This window comes from Ranitomeya imitator, chromosome 5 (genome assembly GCF_032444005.1).
Source record: "Ranitomeya imitator isolate aRanImi1 chromosome 5, aRanImi1.pri, whole genome shotgun sequence".
Classification (NCBI taxonomy): domain Eukaryota; kingdom Metazoa; phylum Chordata; class Amphibia; order Anura; family Dendrobatidae; genus Ranitomeya; species Ranitomeya imitator.
In genome coordinates this window covers 574,781,203-574,808,332 of record NC_091286.1, presented here as the reverse complement: position 1 = coordinate 574,808,332, position 27,130 = coordinate 574,781,203, and the positions used below count along the sequence as shown (strand labels likewise).

Here is a 27,130-nt window from a genome sequence, read left to right as displayed (position 1 = left end):
GAAAGAAAGCATAAACAATATCTCAGGGACCTGCAGGACTTCAAAGACAACAAAATATATCAAGTTGTGGTGGATAGATCTGAAAGAGGAGATAGAGAGACAGATCTGTCTTCTACTGAGACAGACCTGTCAGATACAGAGAGTAGAAGGCCCACTCCTAAAAACCGACAGAGGGGGAGGGGTAGCAACTACCGTAGAGGAGATAGATTTCAGACCAATATACCTAGGACTGGTTTTTTAGATCGACCATACCAGCTCCGCAGTCACAGGTTTTGAATCTATCAGACAGACAGCTTACGGAGGTTGAAATGTCGGTCCTTTCAAAAGGATTATCGTTTATACCCAGTTCTGACTTTGTTCCGTTTGATATGATTAAGGATTTGAATCTGTTCATAAGGAAACTCAAGTGGCATAAATTTTTTAAACAAAAGGACAAAAAAACCTGTCATGAACTGGGCATCTCTCTCGTCACAATCTCAGTAGAGTACAGATGGAGGCTCTCCGGGGTTTAGAAAATGACAAATCCCTTATTTTCAAGCCATCTGACAAAGGTGGCAATATTGTGGTTATGGGGATCGACGGGTATAGGAATATGTGTTTGTCGTTACTTAATGACCGGTCCACTTATGCCCATGTAACAACGAATCCAACTACTAAATGTGTGTCAGAACTTAGGGCCATTTTACTTAAAGCCAAGGCTGAGAAACTGATTGATGAGGATGAGTTCTCCTTCCTGTTGCCCCTCCACCCGGTTATGCCCACATTCTATGCCCTCCCAAAGGTCCACAAGGGCCTGGATCCGCTAAAGGGTAGACCCATTGTCTCTGGGATAGGAGGTGTTGGACAAAATGTGGGTATTTACATCGATAATGTCCTAAGACCATTTGTTACCGCACTTCCATCCTATGTTAGGGACACCATGGATCTGCTTCGCAGACTAGAGGGTATTTCCCTAGAACCTGGCACCCTCCTGGCCAGCATTGACGTTGAGTCTCTGTACTCCTCAATCCCACATCAGTGTGGAGTTCAGGGGGTGCAATACTTTTTGAACACAAGGGGGTGTCAGTTCAGGGCCCACAATGAACTTATCATATCTCTTCTTGAATTTGTACTGCATAACAATTTTTTTTGCTTTGATGGCAGGATCCTCCACCAGCTCAGGGGCACTGCCATGGGCAGCCCATGTGCGCCCACCTACGCAAACTTGTTCCTGGGCTGGTGGGAGGACAGTATTGCCTTCTCAGAGACTTATGAGAATTATCTGGCCCTTGTGGACCTTTGGGTCAGATATATAGATGATATTTTCATATTGTGGAGGGGCACCAGGGAGGGTTTTGCTGAGTTTGTGGCATCCCTTAACGATAATGAGATTGGCCTCAGCTTTACTTTTGAAATACAGGAAGAGAGACTACCATTTCTGGATGTCCTCATCTCTAAATCTAGGGATGGGGAGTGTCTTGAAACTACTGTGTACAGGAAGCCGACCGCAACCAATTCCCTTTTAAGGTGGGACAGCCATCATCCCTTCTCTCTAAAAAAGGGTATCCCTAAAGGCCAATACCTTAGGTTGCGTCGCAACTGTTCCAATCAAAGGGATTTTAAAATAAAGGCGGATGATCTTCGGCAGAGGTTCCGGACCAGGGGCTACCCGGATTGGATTCTTAGGGAAGCATTTCGCCATGCGAATGCATGTGAGAGGGGGACCTTGCTTATACCCCGAAATAGAGAAGAAGAGACCCCTAAGGAGACTAGGGTGATTTGCACCTTTGACAATGGGGCAGGACCCGTGAGGGACATCTTGAAAAAACATTGGGGAATTTTGGGGATGGACGAGGACGTGAAAGATATCATTGGCAAGGAACCAAGGATCACCTATCGGAGAGGTAGGAGTTTAGGTGATAGACTCATGCATAGCCATTTCACTACGCCTAGAAAGGAGACATGGCTTCCTCAAAGACCAGCAGGATGTTTTAAATGTGGAGCCTGTGTGGCGTGTGATTTTGTCCTTACTGGGAAGGTATTCCATAATGAGCATACACAGCAGTCCTATACCATCAGGGACTTTATCAATTGTAGAACAACAGGGATTGTATACAGGGTGAGTTGTATCTGTGGAATCACCTACATTGGAAAAACGATCAGAGAATTCAGACGACGAGTGGGGGAACACTTGGGGGATATACGAAACAGAAGGGATACCCCGATAGCAAAACATGTGCATGATATACATGGGGGTGACCCCAAGGTCTTGCGTTTTATGGGGATTGATAAGGTGCATCCTCCGTCCAGGGGGGGTGACCTGGATAAAATGCTTCTTCAGAGAGAAGCGAGATGGATCTTTCTTCTGGATACATGCCAACCCCATGGTTTGAACGAACAACTTAATTATAGCTGTTTCCTTTAGGCTTTATTTACCTTATTAGTGGTGTTCTCCTTGCCTAGTCTTTCTCTCCATTACTCTCTGTCTGTTCCCTCCCTCTCTCCCCTTCCCCTTTCCCATCTTATTATTTTATGTAATTTGTTATTTGTCTGTTTGACGGGTCTTCTCCAGTTACCATGCCAAAGAAAGCAAGATATATTATGATCCATCGGGATCTGTTTGGAAACTAGCCACTGCTACTTTCTATATAGCCATCTAGGTTATAATGGGTGTCACTATGACTTCAATTACTGACACCTCTATGTCTAGTATGAGCTTCTGTTTTTTGCTTCTGTGCATCCATTTTTATCCACGTTTCACGCTAATTGTTTTATGGAATTTTGTTTAATTGATCTTCGCCCATTTATGTTAGCCTCTAACCCCCTCCCCCTTGTTTGGGTTTATAATCCATTTCTGCCAGTTTGCTTGTGATTATGCATGGATGTGGGTACCGCATAGAATCTTATTTGTTGATATCATGAGTTGATTCGGTTATTGTGACGCTTCCCCCCCTCCCTTCTGTGCAACTTACAAGGGCCGGTGCTTCACTGTGGTCGTGGACGGAGACGGCTTGCGTTTCACCCTTGAAACGCATTCACCATGGCAACATGTGGGCGCCGTACAGGATGTGACGCGTACAAGATGGCGCCGCAACTTCTGGTACCTGCACTTACCACGCCGAGTGAGTCGGCTTGCGTTCCACTGCTGGAGCGCACCCAGCGTTACATGTTGTGGGCGCCGTACAGGATGTGACGCGTACAAGATGGCGCCGCAACTTCCGGTTCCTGCACTTACCACGCCGAGTGAGTCGGCTTGCGTTCCACTGTTGGAGCGCACCCAGCGTTACATGCTGTTGGGCGCTTGATAGGATGTGATGCGCACAGGATGGCGCCACAACTTCCGGTGCATGCGCTCACTATGTGATATTATGTATAATCCAGTAACCATGTGGACATGGTGAGTGCTTGTGCCATATGGCCGCTTATGATAGTGGAGGTTTACTGACATCAATTATGCCCCCGACTATGTACGCCTGGCTAAACACATCAGCGCACATGAGATGGCGCCGTAACTCCGGTGCCCCCTTTTTTTTTTTTTTTTTTTTTTTTTCTTCGTATATCATTATTTATAAACTGGTAACCATGCAGCCGCATATGGCTTTTTTTTTTTTTTTTCCGTATATCATTATTTATAAACTGGTAACCATGCAGCCGCATATGGCTTTTTTTTTTTTTTGTATATCATTATTTATAAACTGGTAACCATGCAGCCGCATATGGCTTTTTTTTTTTTTTTTTTTTTCCGTATATCATTATTTATAAACTGGAAACCATGCAGCCGCATATGGCTTTTTTTTTTTTTTTTTTTTCCGTATATCATTATTTATAAACTGGTAACCATGCAGCCGCATATGGCTTTTTTTTTTTTTTTCCGTATATCATTATTTATAAACTGGTAACCATGCAGCCGCATATGGCTTTTTTTTTTTTTTTTTTTTTGTATATCATTATTTATAAACTGGTAACCATGCAGCCGCATATGGCTTTTTTTTTTTTTTTTTTTTTCCGTATATCATTATTTATAAACTGGTAACCATGCAGCCGCATATGGCTTTTTTTTTTTTTTTTTTTCGTATATCATTATTTATAAACTGGTAACCATGCAGCCGCATATGGCTTTTTTTTTTTTTCGTATATCATTATTTATAAACTGGTAACCATGCAGCCGCATATGACTAGTGCTGGTTTTGTGCGGCTATGATAATTTCTCATTCATGAGTATGGGGGCTCACGGGCATTATCTATGCCCCCTTGGAATGCCCCAACTAGATCTATAGCTTTTTGGGGCATACAGTGCACATGGTTTATTAGGCAGTTTGATCCGTTCCGGGTTTTCCCATATCCCAGTATATCAGGTACTAGGGGGAGGGGCTTTGGGTATATAGAGAGGCTTCACAGAGGTGGGTTGTACTCTACCAGAGACTGTGGACACAGACGGTCATCTCCAGCGTGGGTTACCTAGCCACTGCAGGCCCCACAATTTAGACGGACTTACATCTCTGTGCCCGTTGGCACTTTTTTCCATATGACTCCCCTGATGATTCTCCATGACCGGAGTTGAAACGCGTAGGGAGGAAGATTCTACGTTTCAAGAGGTTTTGGGACTCTGCCTTTACACATATTGGGTGGGCTGGTCCCTTAGAGCAAGGTCCATTTGGGGCCTGTCCTTGTCAGGACAGGAGTTACAGAGGGGTTACAGGGTAGACATACTACTTCAGCCCTGCCCCTCCTCATCTAATTGGATCTCTACTGTGTCGTACGGAAGTATACAGTGTCCGGCAGCTTGGGTGAGATCCAACCATTCTTTTTTATTGAGCACTGGTTCACCTGAGCACTTTGTATGTTTTTTTCGTTTGTGTCCTGTTGGATGTGCAGTTTTTAGCATTTAATATTAAAAGTTATGTTTTATTAGTGGATATCCTCCACAGCTGATTCTGTCTTGAGCCAGGGGGTATATATATGGTGTGTTTTTTGCACACTATTGCTTTTTCTGTGTCCTGAACCACCCAGAGGTAAAGGGGAAAAGAGAGACAAAACACACTGCAAAGAAAAAAAAATGGTCTCAGAACTTCTCTTATCCCTCTATTGAGATGCATTAGTACTTTGGGCCACCTGTACTGTTATGACCTGGTGGTCAGGACAATAATGGACCTGGTGGTTAAGAGCACACGGAATGACTTGATAGTTACTGATAATTAAGGACGAGCTCTGGGACGTGGGAACTCTGCTGACCGCAATCCCTAATCCTATCACACACACTAGAGATAGCCATGGATTGCTCCTAACGCTCCCTATGCAACTCGGCACAGCCTAAGGAACTAGCTAGCCCTGAAGATAGAAAAATAAAGCCTACCTTGCCTCAGAGAATTTCCCCAAAGGAAACGGCAGCCCCCCACATATCATGACTGTGAGTAAAGATGAAAATACAAACACAGAGATGAAATAGATTTAGCAAAGTGAGGCCCGACTTACTGAACAGACTGAGGATAGGAAAGGTTGCTTTGCGGTCAGCACAAAAACCTACAAAAAGACCACGCAGAGGGCGCAAAAAGACCCTCCGCACCGACTCACGGTGCGGAGGCGCTTCCTCTGCGTCCCAGAGCTTCCAGCAAGCAAGACAACAATAAAAATAGCAAGCTGGACAGAAAAATAGCAAACCAAAGAAAATACAAGCAGGAACTTAGCTTCTGCTGGGAAGACAGGTCACAAGAACGATCCAGGAGTGAACTAGACAAATACTGGAACATTGACAGGTGGCATGGAGCAAAGATCTAAGTGGAGTTAAATAGAGCAGCCAGCTAACGAATTAACCTCGTCACCTGTGGAAGTAAACTCAGAAACACCCACCAGAGGAAGTCCATGGACAGAACCAGCCGAAGTACCATTCATGACCACAGGAGGGAGCCTGACAACAGAATTCACAACAGTAAGGGCTATTTGACCAAGAAGGAGAGTGATGGGGTGCTACGCCAGATGACCTGGCCTCCACAGTCACCAGACCTGAACCCAATCAAGATGGTTTGGGGTGAGGTGGACCGCAGAGTGAAGGCAAAAGCGACAACAAGTGCTAAGCATCTCTGGGAACTCCTTCAAGATTGTTGGAAGACCATTCCCGGTGACTACCTCTTGAAGCTCATCAAGAGAATGCCAAGAGTGTGCAAAGCAGTCATCAAAGCAAAAGGTGGCTACTTTGAAGAACCTAGAATATAACACATATTTTCAGTTGTATCACACTTTTTTGTTAAGTATATAATTCCACGTGTTAATTCATAGTTTTGATGCCTTCAGTGTGAATGTACAATTTTCATAGTCATGAAAATACAGAAAAATCAGTAAATGAGAAGGTGTGTCCAAACTTTTGGTCTGTACTGTGTATATTTATATATAAGGTAGGAAGCTTGCGCTACAGTCCGCCTGACATCATTTTATGTGTAATAAGATAATGAGTTCATACTTAGAGATGGGCGAACCCTTACAGAAATGTTTGGCGTTCGTACCGGACAGTCACTGTTCGGGCCTGAATGCTGAACACGGACTTTATGCTGATGTCTGGTTCAGTATTCAGGTAAGTCTGTGGTTGCGCAGGGATGTGAGAGAGATTTTTTCTTTTCTTAGCAGTTCGGGAATCCATTATTTTCAATGGGATTTGGGTTTAGGTGGAAATTTGGGTACTGTTCTGGTACCAGAACCTAATTTTCTAAAAGGTTTGGGTCAGGTATCAGAACTCAAACTTCCCCCACTCCACTTATCCCTATCGAATCATAATGCTACGTTGTTCTGGTTCTTCATACAGTCTGTGGGTGTAATACAGCAGAATTTGGAAATGTTCTTGCTTATCTTTTCAAAAACCAAATCAAAACGATCTATATGAAAATGTGTTATTTTCAGGATACTATTCAGGATGTATGGCAATGATCTGGTAAACTTCGTATACAGTAAAGGTGCTACACTTATTTTTTAGACTTAGGTCAACACATGTGCAGCAATAGGGAAACCTAACAGATACCCCTTAATCTAAAGGACGCATATTCAAAAAAATCTAGAAAGAAATACAGCGTCCACATAAATAAATAGTCAGCACATGTTCCACGCTACATTTATGGAAAACATATACGAAAGATGCGTATATCGAACAAATCTTTATTAGAATAAAAAATTGTACTTAAACATTGAAACATGCAAAATTTAAAATCTGGTAGCCAACAAAGTGCTCGGTATATGAGCCAAACAAATATACATGGCACCACCACTGAGCAAACAGCATTACAAAAAGATGGTAATATCAACATCAATATATTGCTAAAACTAGCATAATTCTAGGTGGGAGACAGAGAACAATACCTCAAATCACCAATTGGAAACATCAAGCCATAGTGGCATACCCGGTTCCCACTACCCAGTAGTACTGACGAAGGAACGCTGCCGAAACGCGCGTAGGGGCTGTGGCACCATCTCCTGAGCATCAGCAAGGATCTATTTATCAATGTGAGTACTTTGATGTATATTACTTTGCTATTATGAGTACTACTGGGTAGTGGGAACCGGGTATGCCACTATGGCTTGATGTTTCCTATTGGTGAGTTGAGGTATTGCTCTCTGTCTCCCACCTAGAATTATGCTAGTTTTAGCAATATATTGATGTTGATATTACCATCTTTTTGTAATGCTGTTTGCTCAGTAGTGGTGCCACGTATACTTGTTTGGCTCATATACCGAGCACTTTGTTGGCTACCAGATTTTAAATTTTGTATGTTTCAATTTTTTATTCTAATAAAGATTTGTTCGATATACGCATCTTTCGTATATGTTTTCCATACATGTGCAGCAATAACAGAGCATAAAAGAACTGAGGTCACAGAGACACAAATACATTTTGCATGACCTAAACATATTCTATGCAACACATGCAGTATATAAACTAAGGAGTTCTAATATGAAAACTATGAACGCATTACAGTATCTTATTGCAAGCCAGTACTTTGTTGCCACCGGGAATGCCATATATAGAACTGTTTGTGTCGAATATTCAAGTGTATGAATACAATGCATGTAGAGAACTGCTAGATTTACTGTGCCTCAGGCAGGACTGTAAAAGAGAATAAGGCACAATGTCCATCATAGTTTTATGTGGCAGATTAGGTCTGAAACACATTGAGTGATCCTGCACTTGATGGGCCAGTGACTCACTAGAGGATTGGGTTGACGTGTTGAATGTACCCTTAGTTCGGTACTCCATGTGAGGAAAGCACAGTAACATTCATGGACTTGTTAAGGTTCAACTGAAATAGACATTAATTTGGCATGACCAAAGGATCATAGTCTCCAGATGAAGGAACAATTTGGGCCCTTACACACAAAGGAGGCAAAGAGCTTGGCGGTTAGACTTCAGATTTGGGGACAAAGCTTGGTGGCCTCCAGAAACCGGAACAATCTCTTGGCACAATCCCTGATTTTACAGGGCTTTGCGCGCTGACCCTCTTAAACGAGAGCATCTTGGCTTATGCCTGTCCACAATACAGACTACAGTTTAGAAGTTGGTCATAGACACTTGTAATATCAAGGGTTCTCTGTAGACCAGGTAGCCCAATAATAATAACGCCTAGAGGCTAGAGCAGACTCCAAGCATTGGCAGTTGTCCAAAAACTGCTCCTTTGGGTCTCAGTGTTGCTACTCTTCTCAGGAGGCCCAACCAGCCATGGTACTTCTCACTGTGACTAACTCAGGACCGGTGCACCATGGGTGTTTAATACTCTTAAAAAATAATAAAAATATCAACTCACCAAATTGTGTCAGGAAATTACTTTGGATTCAGAGTATATCCAATGCACATAGACGTCATGTAAGGACCCAGGCAGACATTAACTGAAATACATCTCATAACCATATGCACAACGAAATATGGCAGACATGGCGTTACTAAGCTTAACGGAACATAGCAAGGCAATGAGCGGCCATTAGGTCAGTGGTGGTCCATGGCTTAAGGATTATGTCTAAAGGTCCCCATAGGAGGCTGGAGAAAAGAAAACACTTCAGGCAGTAGGACCCACCGCAGGGGCCAGTGAGTTATGGGGATGCTCTCTATAATGAACAGTTCTTGTATTCAGTGCAGTTCTTGTAGCCCAGTATCTGAGGTTGTGTCCACAAAGCAGCAGGGTTGTGACCATGTGTTATGGTGACTGCTGACATATGGCACACACAACAAACATGAACTCCGGGGGTCACACACTTCTTGTTATGCTGATTTGTCTCTTGCACCACATTAACTTCCTTTGTATACTGATAATTCTTGCCATGTCTGTGTTTTTGTTGATGGTGGTGGCAGGTGGTGGACATCATGCGTGTTAATGTAGACAAGGTCCTGGACAGAGATCAGAAGCTGTCGGAGCTGGACGACAGGGCCGATGCCTTGCAGGCTGGGGCTTCCCAGTTTGAGACCAGTGCAGCTAAGCTGAAGAGGAAATACTGGTGGAAGAACTGTAAGGTGAGCGCCACCGCTTCCACTTCTACAGGTGCCTGTAATAAACAATTTATATTCAATGGTTTTAAAAGGGTTTCTACAGAAATGAGTGCCCACCTACAATATGCCACAGTCATTATAAAGATTCTGGAATGCGGGAGGTAAGAGGAAAAGGGGGATTGTCCATCAACATCGCCCTGTGTGATTTACTGCCAGTCTACTGACATCAATGCCACCGGCTCATACAGTACTCCTTATCCATAATATGGCATTATAGCCTGGACAGTAAATTGGTGCATTCTCTTATGACACACACTTATTTTTTCTTACATTTTTGCTGTTTTTTTTACTTTTCGTTTCATCATCTATATTGAAAAATCTCCAAATCACTCGGGCTACTGCCACTAATAGACTTGTTGGAGTCTACAACTCCAGGCTCGAGCAGACAGCATATTGTGTTGGGTTACCTAACTATTACATTTTGCTGGTACTTGTAGTAATTCCTCTAGCCTGTATTATATGACCTCTCTGTATTGTTTTCTGTCAGTTCTTTCCTGTAATCCTCCATGCTGTGGCGATAATAGTTTCTGTAGGCCCAAGAAAAACAATACAAAAAACTGACACGGTCTGTTTTTCAGAGATCACTTTTCAGTAGTAATCTTGTTATCATCACAGGTAAGATTCCAATGTAATGTATAATTTGCATAAAGATATGATAGGATCCACTATTCACTATAGTTGATGGTCACAGCTCACCTCCTCCTCATCCCTGCACAATGACCTCTGCACAGGTAACAGAACATGCCCACAACATGGAAATCAATGATTCATCTCTACAGTATACTTCTAAAGGCTGTTAACGGCAGGTCAGGCAAGATGGCTGCCACCATTACCATGTACAGAATGTGGAACAAAAAATCTATAATCAGAAAATAAAAAATATATATTTCAATATGGAAGATTAATAGTATAGACATACTGTACAAATGTGAATTGGTAGTACAAAATATAGGTGATACATTTTTAGCTAATTGGCTACATAAAAAGAAGCAGAAGGTTGGAGGCTCAGTAGATGAAAAATGAAGATCCGAGCCCAACAATGAAGGGTTGATGTAACAAATCTGCAAAGATATCAGTAAGCCCCCAAAGAGTTGTTCTTTTTCAGAAAACTTTTCCTGACATGTACTCAGCACTGGACCCAGGGGATTTAAGTAAGGCACCGGTTTTTGTTTTTAAAGGAAAAGGAATAATTCACACTTTTTTTTCATGTGAGTGCTATCCATCTTTTTCACTTGATGGCACTCGCAACTATGATAGTGACTGGGGCCGTTCACATGTTTGTGCTTTTTGGCAGCTCTCTCAAAATTTGTGGAGACATGCCCAATATTGATTTGAGGGTCTTTTCTTTTCTTTGTCATCTTTTCTTTTTGTGCATGAAAATCAGACCAAACTTTGATGGTAAAAACTTGACCTATGACCAAACTCTGATGATAAAAAAAAATAACACTGATTAAACTCATTTGAGAAAATCGGCGTCGACTGAATGCGCCCTATTGGGACATATCAGGAAACGTTTTCTGAAAAGTGAAACAGCCCCTTTTACCTCTGAAGCATCCTACATAAAAAGTGAATTTAATATTGATTCAGCTATGGTGTCCCAAGTTCCTACAAACATCTCATTTACATTACAATGTAGGGAAACTTTTGTTATTTGCTTTAGTGGTGGGTGTAATTTTGCATAATTTGGGGTTTTGATCTTCACTGTTGCTACCAAATAGACAATAACTCTTTCTCTCTACAGATGATGCTTGTCATGGGAGCGGTAGGCGCACTAATGTTCATCATTCTCATCAGTAAGTCATTATTTTACTTCATAGACAATAGCAGCAGCTATTAATCATTTATTGAACCCATGTTACAGAATTGCAATGTATCGGATTCCAATTTTTTTTCTCGCACCCATACACTTGAATGGGTGAGTCTCATGTTTTGTTCATCGGGTCTCTTATCTATATATAATTGTCTAAGGGGTACTTCCGTCTATTTGTCTGTAACTTCCCTCTGTCTGTCTATCGCAGAAATCCCGGGTCGCTGATTGGTCGTGGCCAGCCAGCCACGACCAATCAGCAACTGGCCCCTCCCTACTCCCCTCCAGTCAGTGCCCACTCCATACTCCCCTCCAGTCAGTGCCCCCTCCATACTTCCCTCCAGTCAGTGCCCCCTCCATACTCCCCTCCAGTCAGAGGCCATATAGGGTTTTAGCAGTCCGTTAAACGTACTGCGCTACACCGCGGCATAATGCGGTGTAACGCACTCCGTTAACGCTGCCATTAACCCTTTGTGACCAACTTTTTACTATTGATGCTGCCTATGCAGCATCAATAGTAAAAATATATATTGTTAAAAATAATTTAAAAAAAACACATTATATTCTCATGGCGATCGCGGCAGCCTGTGCGGCTCCTCGCGATGCTCCGGTCCCAAAGCATCACTGGGAACGGAGCGTCACGAGAAGCATCGCTAAAAGCCTGGGCTGGATCCGGGGGCCGATGGAAGTTGAGTATATAACTATTTTTTATTTTAATTGTTTTTTTTAACAGGGATATGGTGCCCACATTGCTATATACTATGTGGGCTGTGCTATATACTGCGTGGGCTGTTATATAGTACTTGGCTGTGTTATATACTATGTCGCTGTACTATATACTATGTGGCTGTGCAATATACTAAGTGGCTGTGCTATATACTACGTGGCTGTGTTATATACTACATGGGCGGTGCTATATACTATGTGGGCAGTGTTATATACTTCATAGGCTGTGTAATATACTTCATGGGCTGTGATATATACTGCGTGGGCTGTGTTATATACTACATGGGCTGTCTTATATACTACGTGGGCTGTCTTATATACTGCATGGGCTGTGCTATATACTACGTGCCTGTGCAATATACTACGTGGGCTGTGCTATATATTACGTGAGCTATGCTATATACTACATGAGCTGTGCTATATACTTCGTGAGCTGTGCTATATACTACGTGGCTGTGCCATATACTACGTGGCTGTGCAATATACTATGTGGAAATCTTCATAAATAAACTACATCCATATTCTAGAATACCCGATGCGTTAGAATCATGCCAACATCTAGTCTCCAATACTGGGCTAGAATGGGGGTTGGCACGGTGTGGTCAGGTGAGCTACCTGCTGTTACTATAATAACCGGCTATTAAATTCTCTCTAAATATACTTACATTTAATCCTTCCTGTATGTAACACTCTGAGAATATAAGCCAAGATTCAATCTCTTCCAATAACAAGAATATCAAGTGTTCACACACACAGCCCTAGATAATTCTTGCTCTGATTGATGACGTGCGCTCCATAGGTCATGATTAAAGAGAAACCAATACACATGGATTTCTGTATAGACTATGTATAAAGAACTAGTGAGTTTGCATTTCGGACCCATTTCCTAACCATATTCTCCCTCTCTTACAGTTTATTTCTGCACTTGATGCTGTGGTCGCCTGTGCTTGTATCCTCCTTTCTGTCCACCTCTTCCTTGTTCCCTTTTTATCGTCATCTTTTCTCCATTTGATCTCATCCTAGTGACTTCTCTGTTTTTAATAAACCTATGTTTTGAAATTGATAATAAATCATTAAGCTATAAATAATGCACTGTCAAAATCAATGAACAAATTGTAAAAATAAAATGTGGGAATAATTGCAACATGTAATATTCCAAAATAAAGTATGTCTGTTTATGATGGTTGGCTGGGTCTTACCTTTGGTATATATGGACAGCGTGTAGATCAGAATGGCATCTATGGCCAATATAAAGGGGTTGGCCGGTGAAGATAAGCCATTATCTTTCCATAAGTTAGGGGGCTTACTGATCAGTGGGGGACCTTCACCAATCAGAACAGAACAGAGAATTTTTATCCCCCACAGGACACTTTCTTTACAAAATGGTACAACCTCCATGACATAAATTTTCTAAGGGGCTGCTGGAAGAAGCACAGCGCTCGGCAGCCCCATTGGGAATGAATGGATCAGAGGTCAAGCATGATGCGCACTGACGCCCCATTCAGAAAATGCCAAATGGTCCCAGACGACTCTCACCGATCAATAGCAACAACTCATTGTTAGGGGTCGAGTTCCCACCTCTGCACAGGGGGAATCTCGGGCCATCTCCGCTGCGGTCTCCCATTCTTCTCCTGCCGCAGTGGAGCCTGCTCAGCTGAGACGTCGGTCCCAGAGTCTTGCTCAGTCCCACTCTGTACAAAGAGTTACTGCTGCTTTTCCTGCTTCTGCCATTGAAGTCAGTGCTGGGCAGCGGCGAGCAGACGCTTCTGGGCCTAAGTCCTGCTTTTCTCGTTCTGAGCATGTCCTGAGTAAGATCTCTCAGTGGAGATCGAGGGTCACATGGTCAGATACGGCACCTAAGTCCATTGGTCCTTTCAGGAAGGTCCTTTAAGTGCTTGGACTAAGTCCTGCTTTGCACACACTGAGCATGCCCAGGGCAAGATCTCTCAGTGGAGATTTAGGGTCACATGCTCAGGTATGGCAGTCTCTCATTGGTCCTTCTAGGAAGGTCATTTACTTGCTGCAGCTATATAAGGCTTGCATGGCCGCACGGCCATGCGCTAGTATCAAATGTGTTTTGGCTTATGCCAGTGGATACTATACCACTCCGTTCTTATGTGGTGTGAAGCTGTAGCATTGGGACTGTACACTCAGGCAGGCAGCTAGCGTCAGTGGGGGCAATTAGCCATTGGCTTAGCATCTGGTTCCTTCATGTGTGCTGTTAGCACAGAAGAGTTCCAGAGCAAGCACAACCCTAGTTAGGGTATTAGTTTTGTGTACAGCGCGTCTCTGTGAGGCAACAGAGTTCGCTACCAGTTCACACGGGGTGAAGCTTAACCTACGTGTGAGCTCAGAGTCCATCCGCCATTACTTAGCAGCAGATATCTCTGCACGGTGGACCCCGGGCTGCGAACGCACCTTGTAGCTACCTACCTATTACTCGGTGCATTCCGCTAGCCCTAAAGGTACCTTCACACTCAGCAACTTTACAACGAGAACGACAGCGATCTGTGACGTTGCAGCGTCCTGGATAGCGATCTCGTTGTGTTTGACACGCAGCAGCGATCTGGATCCCGCTGTGCCATCGCTGGTCGGAGCAGAAAGTCCAGAACTTTATTTCGTCATCAGGTCGGCGTGTATCGTCATGTTTGACAGCAAAAGCAACGATGCCAGCAATGTTTTTACATGGAGCTAACAACCAGCGAGAACGAGAAGTGAGTCGCCGTTACGTCACTGGATCGCTCCTGCATCGTTCTGGAGTTGCTGTGTTTGACGTCTCTACAGCGACCTAAACAGCGACGCTCCAGCGATCGGCTCGTTGTCTATATCGCTGCAGCTTCGCTGAATGTGACGGTACCTTAACACTCATTTACAGCTAGTAGGATCTTCTAATTAGCCAATCAATGCTGCAGCAATCTAACTATTGGAGTAATAGAATAGATATGTTGGGTTTGTGTTATCTGAAGAGATAATCAGTTCTGGAGCCTTATAGACCCATTAACTTAAACAAGACTTTTTCAACGTGATGTCTTGCTAGTAGTGTTGAGCGATACCGTCCGATACTTGAAAGTATCGGTATCGGATAGTGTCGGCCGATACCCGAAAAATATCGGATATCGCAGATACCGATATCCGATACCAATACAAGTCAATGGGACATCAAGTATCGGAAGGTATTCTCGTGGTTCCCAGGGTCTGACGGAGAGGAAACTCTCCTTCAGGCCCTGGGATCCATAGGGATGTGTAAAATAAAGAATTAAAATAAAAAATATTGATATGCTCACCTCTCCGGCGGCCCCTGGACATCACGGTGGTAACCGGCCGGCTTCTTTGTTTAAAATGAGCGCCTTCAGGACCTGCGAATGACGTCGCGGCTTCTGATTGGTCGCGTGCCGCCCATGTGACCGGCACGCGACCAATCAGAAGCCGCGACGTCATTCGCAGGTCCTTAATTCCTAGAATTAGGAGTTTTGTGAATGAGAATGACGTCGCGGCTTCTGATTGGTCGCGTGCCGGTCACATGGGCGGCACGCGACCAATGAGAAGCCGCGACGTCATTCGCAGGTCCTGAAGGCGCTCATTTTAAACAAAGAAGCCGGCCGGTTACCAGCGTGATGTCCAGGGGCCACCAGAGAGGTGAGCATATCAATATTTTTTATTTTAATTCTTTATTTTACACATCCCTATTGATCCGATACCGATACCCGATACCACAAAAGTATCGGATCTCGGTATCGGAATTCCGATACCGCAAGTATCGGCCGATACCCGATACTTGCGGTATCGGAATGCTCAACACTACTTGCTAGTAGTCATGTGTCGTGTTGTCTCTCGGACTACCCTGCAGCTCTGAGCTCATACAGCCAATCCAAGAAATGTCTGCAGTCGGCATGTTTGGGTTTCTTCTGGGTTCTATGTTTTCCTCCCATACATCAAAGCATAATGATAGTGTGAAGTATGGGGTTTTTCAAAATGAAAGTCATTGATAGATGCAAAAATATTCCAAAGGAGTTTATTTTAAGCCGCCATTTTCCTCAGCAAAAGAAAATAACAATAAGGCTAGTTTCACATTTGTGTCTATGTGCGCAGCATATCATCCACAAACGCATGCAAAAACCCATGCTAACGCAGCGCTTTTTATCCTCATCAGCTTACGCATAACGCCAAAAAAATGCTGTGTTTTTGCCTGCCTTTGTGCTTTCTATGCATATGCGTTCGATATTTCCAGGAGGGTGTGTCTCAATCGGTTCCTGGACATGCGTAGTCCAAAGTATGCAAGCGCATCGAACGCATGTGTTCCCATAGACAGTAATGCGTTTTTTAACGCACTCATCCGCATGCGCATGCCTGTGCATATTTGACAAATTTTTGACGCTTCCAAAAATGCAACATGTTGCGTTTGCCGCGACCAGCTGCACACCGCAAAACGACGCATGTGTAAGCAAACGCAGGCGAACGCATGCAAACGCATGTACCTGCGTCCACAATGTAAAAAGATATGAAAACACAACGCATGCGGACACAACCGCAAATGTGAAACCGGCCTAAGTAAAAATCCACATTTTGCTCAACATAAGCCTTTGCATATCCCTTTAACATGGTCACAGGCATATCCTCACAACTATCCTTCCTTATTGCTGCTAATTGCTCCCTAAGTGAATGTGTTACATTTCAATACTATTATTCAGATTGTTATACACAGATGCATTTTCCTTGGTTTTGGTACTTTTTTACTAGCTGGCAACTCAGAAAAAGAAGGAAACGTGGCCAGCCTGACAAGAAAAGTAGAAAATAAGAAGCATTCACACAGAAGCTCTCAGACTAGAAACATTCATGTACCACTACCAGGTTTACAGACAGAAATAAAACTTTCTACCTCTTCACAGATAGGTTAATTAGCATTCTATTGCATTCGTGTAGGAAATTGGACTTTAATTTCCACTTTGCATAATGCTGCTATATTAAACAGGAAATAGATATAGATATCAATTTCAAAGAAAAATAGCAGCGCAGTCCTGATGTTGCGGTTGGAATACTTCCACAATCAACCAACCGAAAGGCTCCTAACGTCAATTTTTTTTTACGTACAGTGCTGAGTATAAATGAGCATACCCCAACAGATTTCTCGGAAAACCTTTAGTTTTTTTTCAAAATCAACATTTTCTAAAGGTTACCATACTACAAAATGCTCAATCAGCGCTGGCATCACTGTCTCCGCATTCGGACAAACTGAACATGAAGAGGAAGCCAGAGCTGCAGCTCATCCCAGACTTCCTGTTCCTGTCTGATTTATCCAAAGGTGGACACAGTGAAGCCAGCACTGATTGGGTACTGTTCATCACGTGTCATTCCACCACCGCATCACAGCCCCGGGACCGTGAGAGCCGACACAGCTGGAACTGAGCTGGCAAAGGTGGTGGCGAGTATAGGCTTTATTGTTTTATTGGGGCTGAACATTTAGTTTAAGAAGGGGTTGTCCTAGTAGTGGACAACCCCATTTAAGAGCAAAGCTAAAGTTTTGCTACTAAATTCTAATTAACAAGATTTCAACTCCAGGTAAGTCTAATTGTTCATCAAACAGGGATCCAGCAGACAGTTGATTGTAAAAGGGCATTACTTCACAAAAAAAACCTCGTCCTATTTCATGGTGTCAGCCATGGCACCACATGGAAGAGAAATGTCACAAGACCTGAGAAGGTCTACAAGAAAAACATCTAAGCTGTTCTTATCACTCAAAATGCTGTCGGAAAAGTGATCCAAAAATTTAACAAATATGGAAGTGCTGCCATCTCAGAAAGACGTTTAGGCAAACCATGGAACTAAACACCTAAACAGTAGTGTCTCCTGTTGAGAAAGATTTTAGAAAATCGACATGCAAGTTCAATGCAATTATCTAAAGAAATAGAAAGTCAAACAGAGGTTTATGTTTCCCGTGACACAATATGGAGTACACTACAGTGTAATGGCATGCATGGGTGTCGTCCACTAAGAAAGCCTCTCCTATAGCCCCTGCACAAAAAAGCCCGCCTAAAATTAACCTGGGCCCATGAAAAAATATGGAGACTACTGGGACCCTGTACTCTGGAGTGTTGAGACCAAGCTAAATGTTTTTGGAACTGATGTCTTCAAAACTGTATGGCACCGTAAAGGTGAGAAGTACAAAGAAAAATGGTGGTGACGGTGTACCAATGTGGGGCTGCATGAGTGCTCCTGGTGTCGGGAGCTATATTTCATTCGGGGCATCATGAATTCTTTCTATATTGAAAGAGACGCTACCATCAATCTGTGCCCTTGGTAGACGTGCACTTTTCCAATATGACAATGATTCAAAACACACATCTATGGCCACTGCTGCATTCATGAAAGAAAACAAGATGAAAATAACTTAGTGGCCAGGTATGTCTCCTGATCTGAACCCAATCAATCACCTATTGGATAAGTTAAGCATCACTCTCCATCCAGCTTCCAGGTTCTAAAAGAAGTAATTCTTGTAGAATGGAAAAAGATAAATGTTGCAATATGTCACCAGCTTGTTCATTTCTTGCCTAGAAGACTTGGTACTGTCTTTAAAAGCCATGAAGGTCGTACAAAATACTCGGAGTAGTTTTTGAGCTGCGGTGTACTCATTTTTGCATCAGCTAATTTGAGTAGAATGTCAGATTTTGTAATGAAAGTTATATTATTTACCGTATTAACCTTACATTCATGTTATGGGTAAAAAAAAATGTTCTATAAAACTCAGTCTTGTCAAAATGTTGGAAATTGTTCTTGTGTTAAAGGGAGTATCCGGGACTTTACAAAAAAAATAAAAATTGCCTGGGCAATAACAGGCAGGTAATTGCTGCTTACCTGCCTGTTGTGCTCAGTGCCATTCTTCCCCGGCACAGAGCAGTCGCAGACTGCTCCTTTTGGGGATTCAGAAGCCTACGATGACGTCACGTCTATAGAGCGGAGGCTTTTCGTCTCCGTTCTGTTGAAGGGGCGGGACTTCCAGCGTCATTCTGTTTGACAGCCGTATCTCCGCTGCCTAACTGGGGGAGCTGGCTGTCAGTCAGAATGACATCAAAGGTCCCACCCCATCGCGTCAACAGACACAGCTGAATCACTGGCAGGAGCGGTCTGTGACCACTCTGTACCGGTGAAGAACGGAACTGAGCACACCAGGCAGGTAAGCTGCAAATATCAGTCTGTTAGTGCTGAGGTACATTTTTTTTTTGTTGTAAAGTCCCGGATGTACCCTTTAAGTGAGATATTGATTAAAATCTTATTTTTCAAAGGTGGTGTCCCCATTTATGCTGAGCACTGTATGTATGGTGTCTGTTTTCTTTTTAATCAGAAAGCAGACTGATACACAACGTCTATGGCCCTTCTCATATAACCCATTTTTTTTAGGACGGATGGTCATGGCCATATTTACAGCCCGTGCTGCTCTAGGGCATTGCGTCAGGAGGAGAGTGGTGGGCAGAAGTAGCTGGTTGTTTGGGTGAAGATGAGGGGTTGAACACTTTATAGATGTAAAAATTGAGGGGAGCTAAGAAGGACCACATCATTTCACAGCGTAAATATGGTCTTTTTAGTACAAGCATAAATAAGAAACAATCACAGCCCACTTTTGTACTTCTTAGATATAAAAATTAACTTTTACTAATCATTCTAAAAATAGGAAAAAAAAACTTTTTTAAAAATGATTAATAAAAGTTAATTTATAAGATATCTAAGAAGTATAAAGGTGGAAGGGACAGAAATATCAGTACAAATGTGGGACTTACACACATATTCAGTACATGGCTTAAAGGAATTCTCAAGGCCTTTAATATTGATACCCTAAGCTTAGGATAGGACATCAATATAAAATCGTTGGGGGTCCAACACCTGGCACCCCCATCGATCAGCTACGGCAGCAGTAGATGGATTTAAACATTGAACAAAGCTGACAGCACAGCTCCGTACAATTTGCAGGTCTTGGATGTAACCGCTGCACTTTGAGTGGAACTACATTCAACAGCTCTGCTCAAAGTGTTTACATGCAGCCGCCACCAGAACATATGATGGCTGATCGGTCTGTTCGCCAGGTGTCGGACAACCACCAAATTTTTATTGATGATATCACCTGTAGGGCTGTTGCAGTTTTCAGCTACAGCGTGACTGCTGCATGAGAACGCAGCCATAGCGGTACGATATACTTCAATAATCATCTTCAAATTCAGTCTGAATCATGTAAATCTCATGATGCCGCAGTTCAGTGTTTCCTTCATATAGACCACAGTAAATTTGCAGCATTTTCAAGCACCATTATCATGAAAATGTGATCCAAGGAACATTCGTTTCACAATAATTCAGTTTATTAAACTAGCCGTGAATGATCTGCGAAATGCTTGTTCATTGATGAAATGATCCTCTGGTCTACAGAAAAAAATCATTGTCCTCGGCAGCACATTGTCTTGTGTAAACATTTGTGCTCCTGAGAACGATGGCAGCCAAAGTGCACAGAATGATCTATTACAGATCAATTAGTGAGCAATTGAAGCCGAGTCAGGCTAAAGGACCGCCGACCTGCAAACATGTAGTGAACAAACAAGTAGAGGAACATCGCTCCATCCAGGTGTAGTAGACAAGAGAACTTTATTCTACCATTATGTGAAGCGACGTTTCAACTATCACTAGGTCTTTGTCAAACCTTGACAATGACCTAGTGATGGTCCAAACGTCGCTTCACATTATGGCAGAATAAAGTTCTCTTGTCTACTACACCTGGATGGAGCGCTGTTCCTCTACTTGTTGATTGCTTGGACTATCCAGGAGGGTTCCTTGGATTCGGAACAGGCGCCCCAATATAGTGAGTGCTATCAGCCTTCTTTTATGTACTGCAAACATGTAGTGGTCATTGCAGACTGTCACCATCCAGTAATGGAGAAGAAACAAAAGTCTGGGGCGATAGCAAAAAGGATACAGGACAAGCTTGGTCATAAACGTGAAACTTAGGAATGAAGACCTTAGTGAATAGTAGGAACCAGAGTCCCGATAAAGTCCTTTTCACCAGAGACAGTCTTTTCTCCATCAAAATAATAAAAAAATATATATAATCTTAGACTTATAGGAACTTACTGCTACACATCTCTCAAAATGTCTCCATTGAGAATAATGGAGAAAAAAAAGTATAAGTCTTTTTTACATTTTAATTTTATGTATTTTTTTTAAGAAAAAAAGGGGTTAAATACATTTGTAAATTAAAAAAAATATATATTACAAATCCGACAAAATGTGGTCGAAAGAACTTTTTTTTTTACTACTTGCCTATTTCAGTCTAAGGGTATGCTGTCATATAAGTCTGAATATAGTTTTCTGAAACTGAGGGGATACTGAATACTGCCAGCACAATGCTCTGTATCATTGTGAACCTAGTGTAAAGCTATACAATAGCGATGCGACCTTTATAAATGATCAGGCATTCTGCAATGTGAACACATATTTTCCAGAAACAATATTACTAGAAGTTAAAAAAAAAGTATTAAAAAAGCATAAAAAAATTAGTTGATCAAGTATAGCGATACTGGAATTATATTTCATATGTACAAAGTTACATTTAAATCGTAGGTCACTGAGATATCAACAAACTCTGTCTAAATTAATAGAACAAGCAAGTACAAGAAACTTTGTAATAGACTGTGTCCAGAATTATTAGGCAGGGAGTGTTTTGACCATATCATCATTTTTATGCAAATTGTCAAACTCTGAGCTGGAGAGGGGTGCAGCACCTTAGACATTGCTAAGATATTGAGGCGTGATCATAGAACCATCAAAAGGTTTATTGCAAACAGTAAACAGGGTCACAAGAAGGTGTTGGAAAAAAAAAATGAAATGAACTGCTAAACAATTGAAAAGAATCGAACATGAAGCGACCAGGAAGCCATTATCCTCTAGTGCTGACTTATTCCAGAACTGCAACCTCCCAGGAGGCCCAAAAGTACAAGGTGCCCAGTGCTCAGAGACATGGCCGAGGTAAGGAAGGCCGAAACCGATCACCACTGAGCAAGACACAGAAGGCGAAATGTCACGACTGGGACAAGAAATGATTTTTCAATGGTTTTATGGAATGATGGGATGAGAACGACTCTTGATAGAGCTTGTGGCTCTGTCAGTAACCGGCACAGACCTCCATTGCAACTCAGACACCAGAAAGGTGGAGGTGGGGACTGCTATGGGCTGGTGTTATTATAGATGAACTAGTTGGACCTTTTCAGTATGAAAATGGTCCCAGAATCAACTCCCAAACCTACTGACAGTGTTTAGAAGACACTTTCTTCAAGCAAGGAAAAATCTGCATCTTTCAAGAAAAACCTCATTTATATGCAAGACAGTGATCCATCGCAGCATCAAAGTCTCCGCTCGGCTGCCAGTAAAGGCCTTAAAGTGGTTATTCTGGGCTAAATAATTTTCTTTACTGTGAGCCAAAAAAACTAACAGGTAGGTTGTTGTTAACAAGGTAGCAATGACCTACTGTCACGCTGGGGAAGAGAGGATGCCTAGCGTGTGACGCAACACGAGGGGGACACCAGGGAAGATGTACAAGGAAGTCCCTGGCGATAGGGAGAAGGGAGAGGGGTCACCTCCTAACATAAACCTGACCTGATGACTGCATGCTAACCCTGATAATATCTTCTTCTTATTATTATTTATTTATATAGCACCATTAATTCATGGTGCTGTACATGTGAAAAAGGGTTACATACAGGGTTATAGATATCGTTAACAGTAAACAAATTTACAGTGACAGACTGGTACAGAGAGGACCCTGTCCTTGTGGACTTACATTCTACAGGATAGTGGGGAAGAGACAGGAGGTTGGTGTGCTGCAGCACTGGTGGTGAGACGGCAGCTCGGGTGGTCAGTGACGTGGCGGCAGCTCGGGTGGTCGGTGACGTGGCGGCAGCTCGGGTGCTCGGTGACGTGGCGGCAGCTCAGGTGGTCGTAACATGGCGGCAGCTCCGGCGGTCGGTGACATGGCGGCAGCTCAGGTGGTTGGTGACATGGCTGTAGTTATTGTAGGCTGTAGGTTTTCCTGAAGAGATGGGTTTTCAGATTCCATCTGAAGGATCCGAGGGTGGTAGATAGTCGGACGTGTTGAGGCATGGAATTCCAGAGGATGGGGGGATATTCGGGAGAAATCTTGGAGGCGGTTGTGTGAGGAACGAATAAGTGTGGAGGAGAATAGGAGGTCTTGGGAGGATCGGAGATTAGTTCAGAAATATAGGGAGGGGACCGATTGTGGATGGCTTTGTATATCAGTGTTAGTAGTTTGAACTGGATTCGTTGGGGAATTGGGAGCCAGTGGAGGGATTTGCAGAGGGGAGAAGCAGGGGAGTAGCGAGGCGAGAGGTGGATTAGCCGAGCAGCAGAGTTGAGGACAGACTGTAGTGGTGCAATCCCAATACTCCCAATACTCTAACATGCATGGAACTGGTGTCGCTTTGGGAAATATTGCTATTTGCATTTCCACGGCGTGCGGGTCTGCAATATTTGATGTTGAATTTTCTCTTCCATCCTGATTCCTATATATTGAGGTCTCTTTGTTAAATGTGCGCAGCCCACATTATGCAGCTGGTTTTACACCAGGCTGCTGGATTGTTTGTCTGTCACCCTTTAGCCATACTGATTAATTTGCATTATGCAATTCAGCACCTAATACACATGGCTAAGAGGGGACCTCTAACTTTTGGCTGATCAGAATTGTTGCTCCTTTCATGGTTTGTTTTTCCTAAAGATTAACCCTCACTACTTAGTGACTCTGGTCTATGCACTGAGGCATATTTCACTTGTCATTCGTTAGGGGGACTTGTCAGGGAGTCACAAAAACACTGAACTTTAGGAAGGCAAAGTTTAACCAGCTTAGAGATGCCCTTAATCTGGTTGACTGGGACAATATCCTCAGAAATAAGAATACAGATAATAAATGGGAAATGTTTAAGAACATCCTAAATAGGCACTGTAAGCGGTTTATACCTTGTGGAAATAAAAGGACTAGAAATAGGAAAAACCCAATGTGGCAAAGCAGAGTAAGAGGGGAAATTAACAGTAAAAATAAAGCATTTGAACTACTAAAGCAGGATGGCACCATTGAAGCTCTAAAAAACTAAGGAGAAAAATACTTTATCTAAAAAACTAGTTAAAGCTGCCAAAAAGGAAACAGAGAAGCACATTGCTAAGGAAAGTAACTAATCCCAAACTGTTCTTCAACTATATCAATAACAAAAGAATCAAAATCAAAAGTGAAAGTTTAGGCCCCTGAAAAAATTGAGAGGAAAGAATGATTGTACAGTAGATGAAGAGGAAAAAGCTAACATATTACTCCTTCTCCTAGCTATTCACGGTGGAAAATAAAATGCTAGGTGAAATGCCGAGAGACAAAGAAAACCCTATATTAAGGGTCACCAATCTAACCCAAGAAGAGGTGTGAAACCGGCTAAATAAGATCAAAATAGATAAATCTCCGGGTCCGGATGGCATACACCCACGAGTACTAAGTAATGTAATAGATAAACCATTATTTCTTATTTTTAGGGACTCTATAGCGACAGGGTCTGTTCCGCAGGATTGGCGCATAGCAAATGTGGTGCCAATATTCAAAAAGGGCTCTAAAAGTGAACCTGGAAATTATAGGCCAGTAAGTCTAACCTCTATTGTTGGTAAAATATTTGAAGGGTTTCTGAGGGATGTTATTCTGGATTATCTCAATGAGAATAACTTTAACTCAATATCAGCATGGGTGTATGAGGAATCGCTCCTGTCAAACCAATCTGTTTTTATGAAGCGGTAAGCTATAGGCTGGACCACGGTGAGTCATTGGACGTGGTATATGTTGATTTTTCCAAAGCGTTTGATACCGTGCCACACAAGAGGTTGGTACACAAAATGAGAATGCTTGGTCTGGGGAAAATGTGTGTAAATGGGTTAGTAACTGGCTTAGTGATAGAAAGCAGAGGGTGGTTATAAATGGTATATTCTCTAACTGGGTCGCTGTGACCAGTGGGGTACCGCAGGGGTTGCGGTTGGGACCTATTATCTTCAACATATTTATTAACGATCTGGTAGAAGGTTTACACAGTAAAATATCGATATTTGCAGATGATACAAAACTATGTAAAGCAGTTAATACAAGAGAAGATAGTATTCTGCTACAGATGGATCTGGATAAGTTGGAAACGTGGGCCGAGAGGTGGCAGATGCGGTTTAACAATGATAAATGTAAGGTTATACACATGGGAAGAAGGAATCAATATCACCATTACACACTGAACAGGAAACAATTGGGTAAATCTGACATGAAGAAGGACTTGGGGATCCTAGTTAATGATAAACTTACCTGGAGCAGCCAGTGCCAGGCAGCGGTTGCCAAGGCAAACAGGATCATGGGGTGCATTAAAAGAGGTCTGGATACACATGATGAGAGCATTATACTGCCTCTGTACAAATCCCTGGTTAGACCGCACATGGATTACTGTGTAGTTTTGGACACCAGTGCTCAGGAAGGATATAAAGGAACTAGAGCAAGTACAAAGGAGGGCAACAAAACTAATAAAGGAAATGGGGAAATAGAATACCCAGAGAGATTAGCAAAATTAGGATTATTTAGTCTAGAAAAAAGACAATTGAGGGGCGATCTAATAACGATGTATAAGTATATAAGGGGACAATACAAATATCTCTCCGAGGATCTGTTTATACCAAGGAAGGTGACGGTCACAAGTGGGCATTCTCTGAGGAGAGGTTTTTCCACCAACATAGAGGATTCTTTCCTGTTAGGGCAGTGGGAATCTGGAATTCCTTGCCTGAGGAGATGGTGATGTAAACTCAGTCGAGGGGTTCAAGAGAGGCCTGGATGTCTTCCTGGAGCGTAACAATGTTGTATCTTACAGTTATTAGGTTCTTTAGAAGGACGTAGATCTGGGGATTTATTCTGACAGAATATAGGCTGAACTGGATGGACAAATGTCTTTTTTTGGCCTTGCTAACTATGTTACTATGTTCAGGGCCGCCATCAGGGCATTATGGCCGTGACTGGTGTATGGGGCCCAGTGGGCAGAGGGGGCCCGCATCGGGCCCCGTCTCATCTGCTCACCGGGCCCCTACCGGCAGCCGCAGGCTATCCGGGCCCTTAGCGCCGACGCTGCAGCTGTTTAAAGCTATTGATGTGCGGGAGCGGGCCCGCACGTCAATAGTTAACAGCCGCCAGCCAATCTGAGGCTGGCAGCTGACATCAGCCGCAGCGTGAGTGCATGTCGCCGGCGTCTGACATCATTGTCAGTCGCCGGCGAGTGCACGCTGCAGCTGCGTGGAGACAGAGAACTTCGCCCACCGCAGGAGCAAGGCCAGGTGAGAAGAACTTGTTTTTTTTTTATTGAGAGCGGCGATCCGGGGGGCCCAGGGCAGAACGCTGGACACATGCAAAACACTGGACACAGGGGCAGAAAGCTGGACACGGGGGCAGAATGCTGGACACAGGGGCAGAACGCTGGACACGGGCAGAAAGCTGGACACAGGGGCAGTATGCTGGACACAGGGGCAGTATGCTGGACACGGGGGGCAGAGAGCTGGACACGGGGGGCAGAAAGCTGGACACGGGGCAGAAAGCTGGACACGGGGGCAGAATGCTCGACAAAGGGGCAGAATGCTGGACACGGGGCAGAATGCTGGACACGGGGCAGAATGCTGGACACGGGCAGAATGCTGGACACTGGGGCAGAATGCTGGACACTGGGGCAGAATGCTGGACACTGGGGCAGAATGCTGGACACTGGGGCAGAAAGCTGGACACTGGGGCAGAAAGCTGGACACAGGGGCAGAAAGGAGATACGGGGCATGATTGGAGACACAGGGGGCAGGATGAAAGACATGGCGGCATGACTGGAGACAGATGGGGCAGGATTGGAAACAGATGGGGCAGAATGGAGACACAGGGGGCATGATTGCAGATGTGGGGGCATGATTGGAGATACGGGCATGATTGGAAACACTCGGGGCAGGATTGGATACAGATGGGGCAAGATCATGGGGCAGGATGGATACGATGGAGACAGATGGGGCAGGATGGGGAGATCGTATGG

The 27,130-nt window shown here is 43.4% G+C and overlaps 1 protein-coding gene across 1 annotated transcript in view; it reads left to right on the top strand.

Annotated features, from left to right (window-relative positions):
• Positions 1 to 13,210, top strand: part of LOC138680891 (synaptobrevin-like) — a 75,002-nt gene extending 61,792 nt beyond the window's left edge. Inside the window, exons 3-5 of the mRNA XM_069768109.1 lie at positions 9,302 to 9,460; positions 11,238 to 11,289; positions 12,942 to 13,210. Of these exons, the coding sequence (XP_069624210.1) occupies positions 9,302 to 9,460; positions 11,238 to 11,289; positions 12,942 to 12,958 (228 nt within the window). The 3' untranslated portion in view covers positions 12,959 to 13,210. The remainder of the gene's footprint in view (positions 1 to 9,301; positions 9,461 to 11,237; positions 11,290 to 12,941) is intronic.
• The last annotated feature ends 13,920 nt before the right edge of the window (positions 13,211 to 27,130 follow it).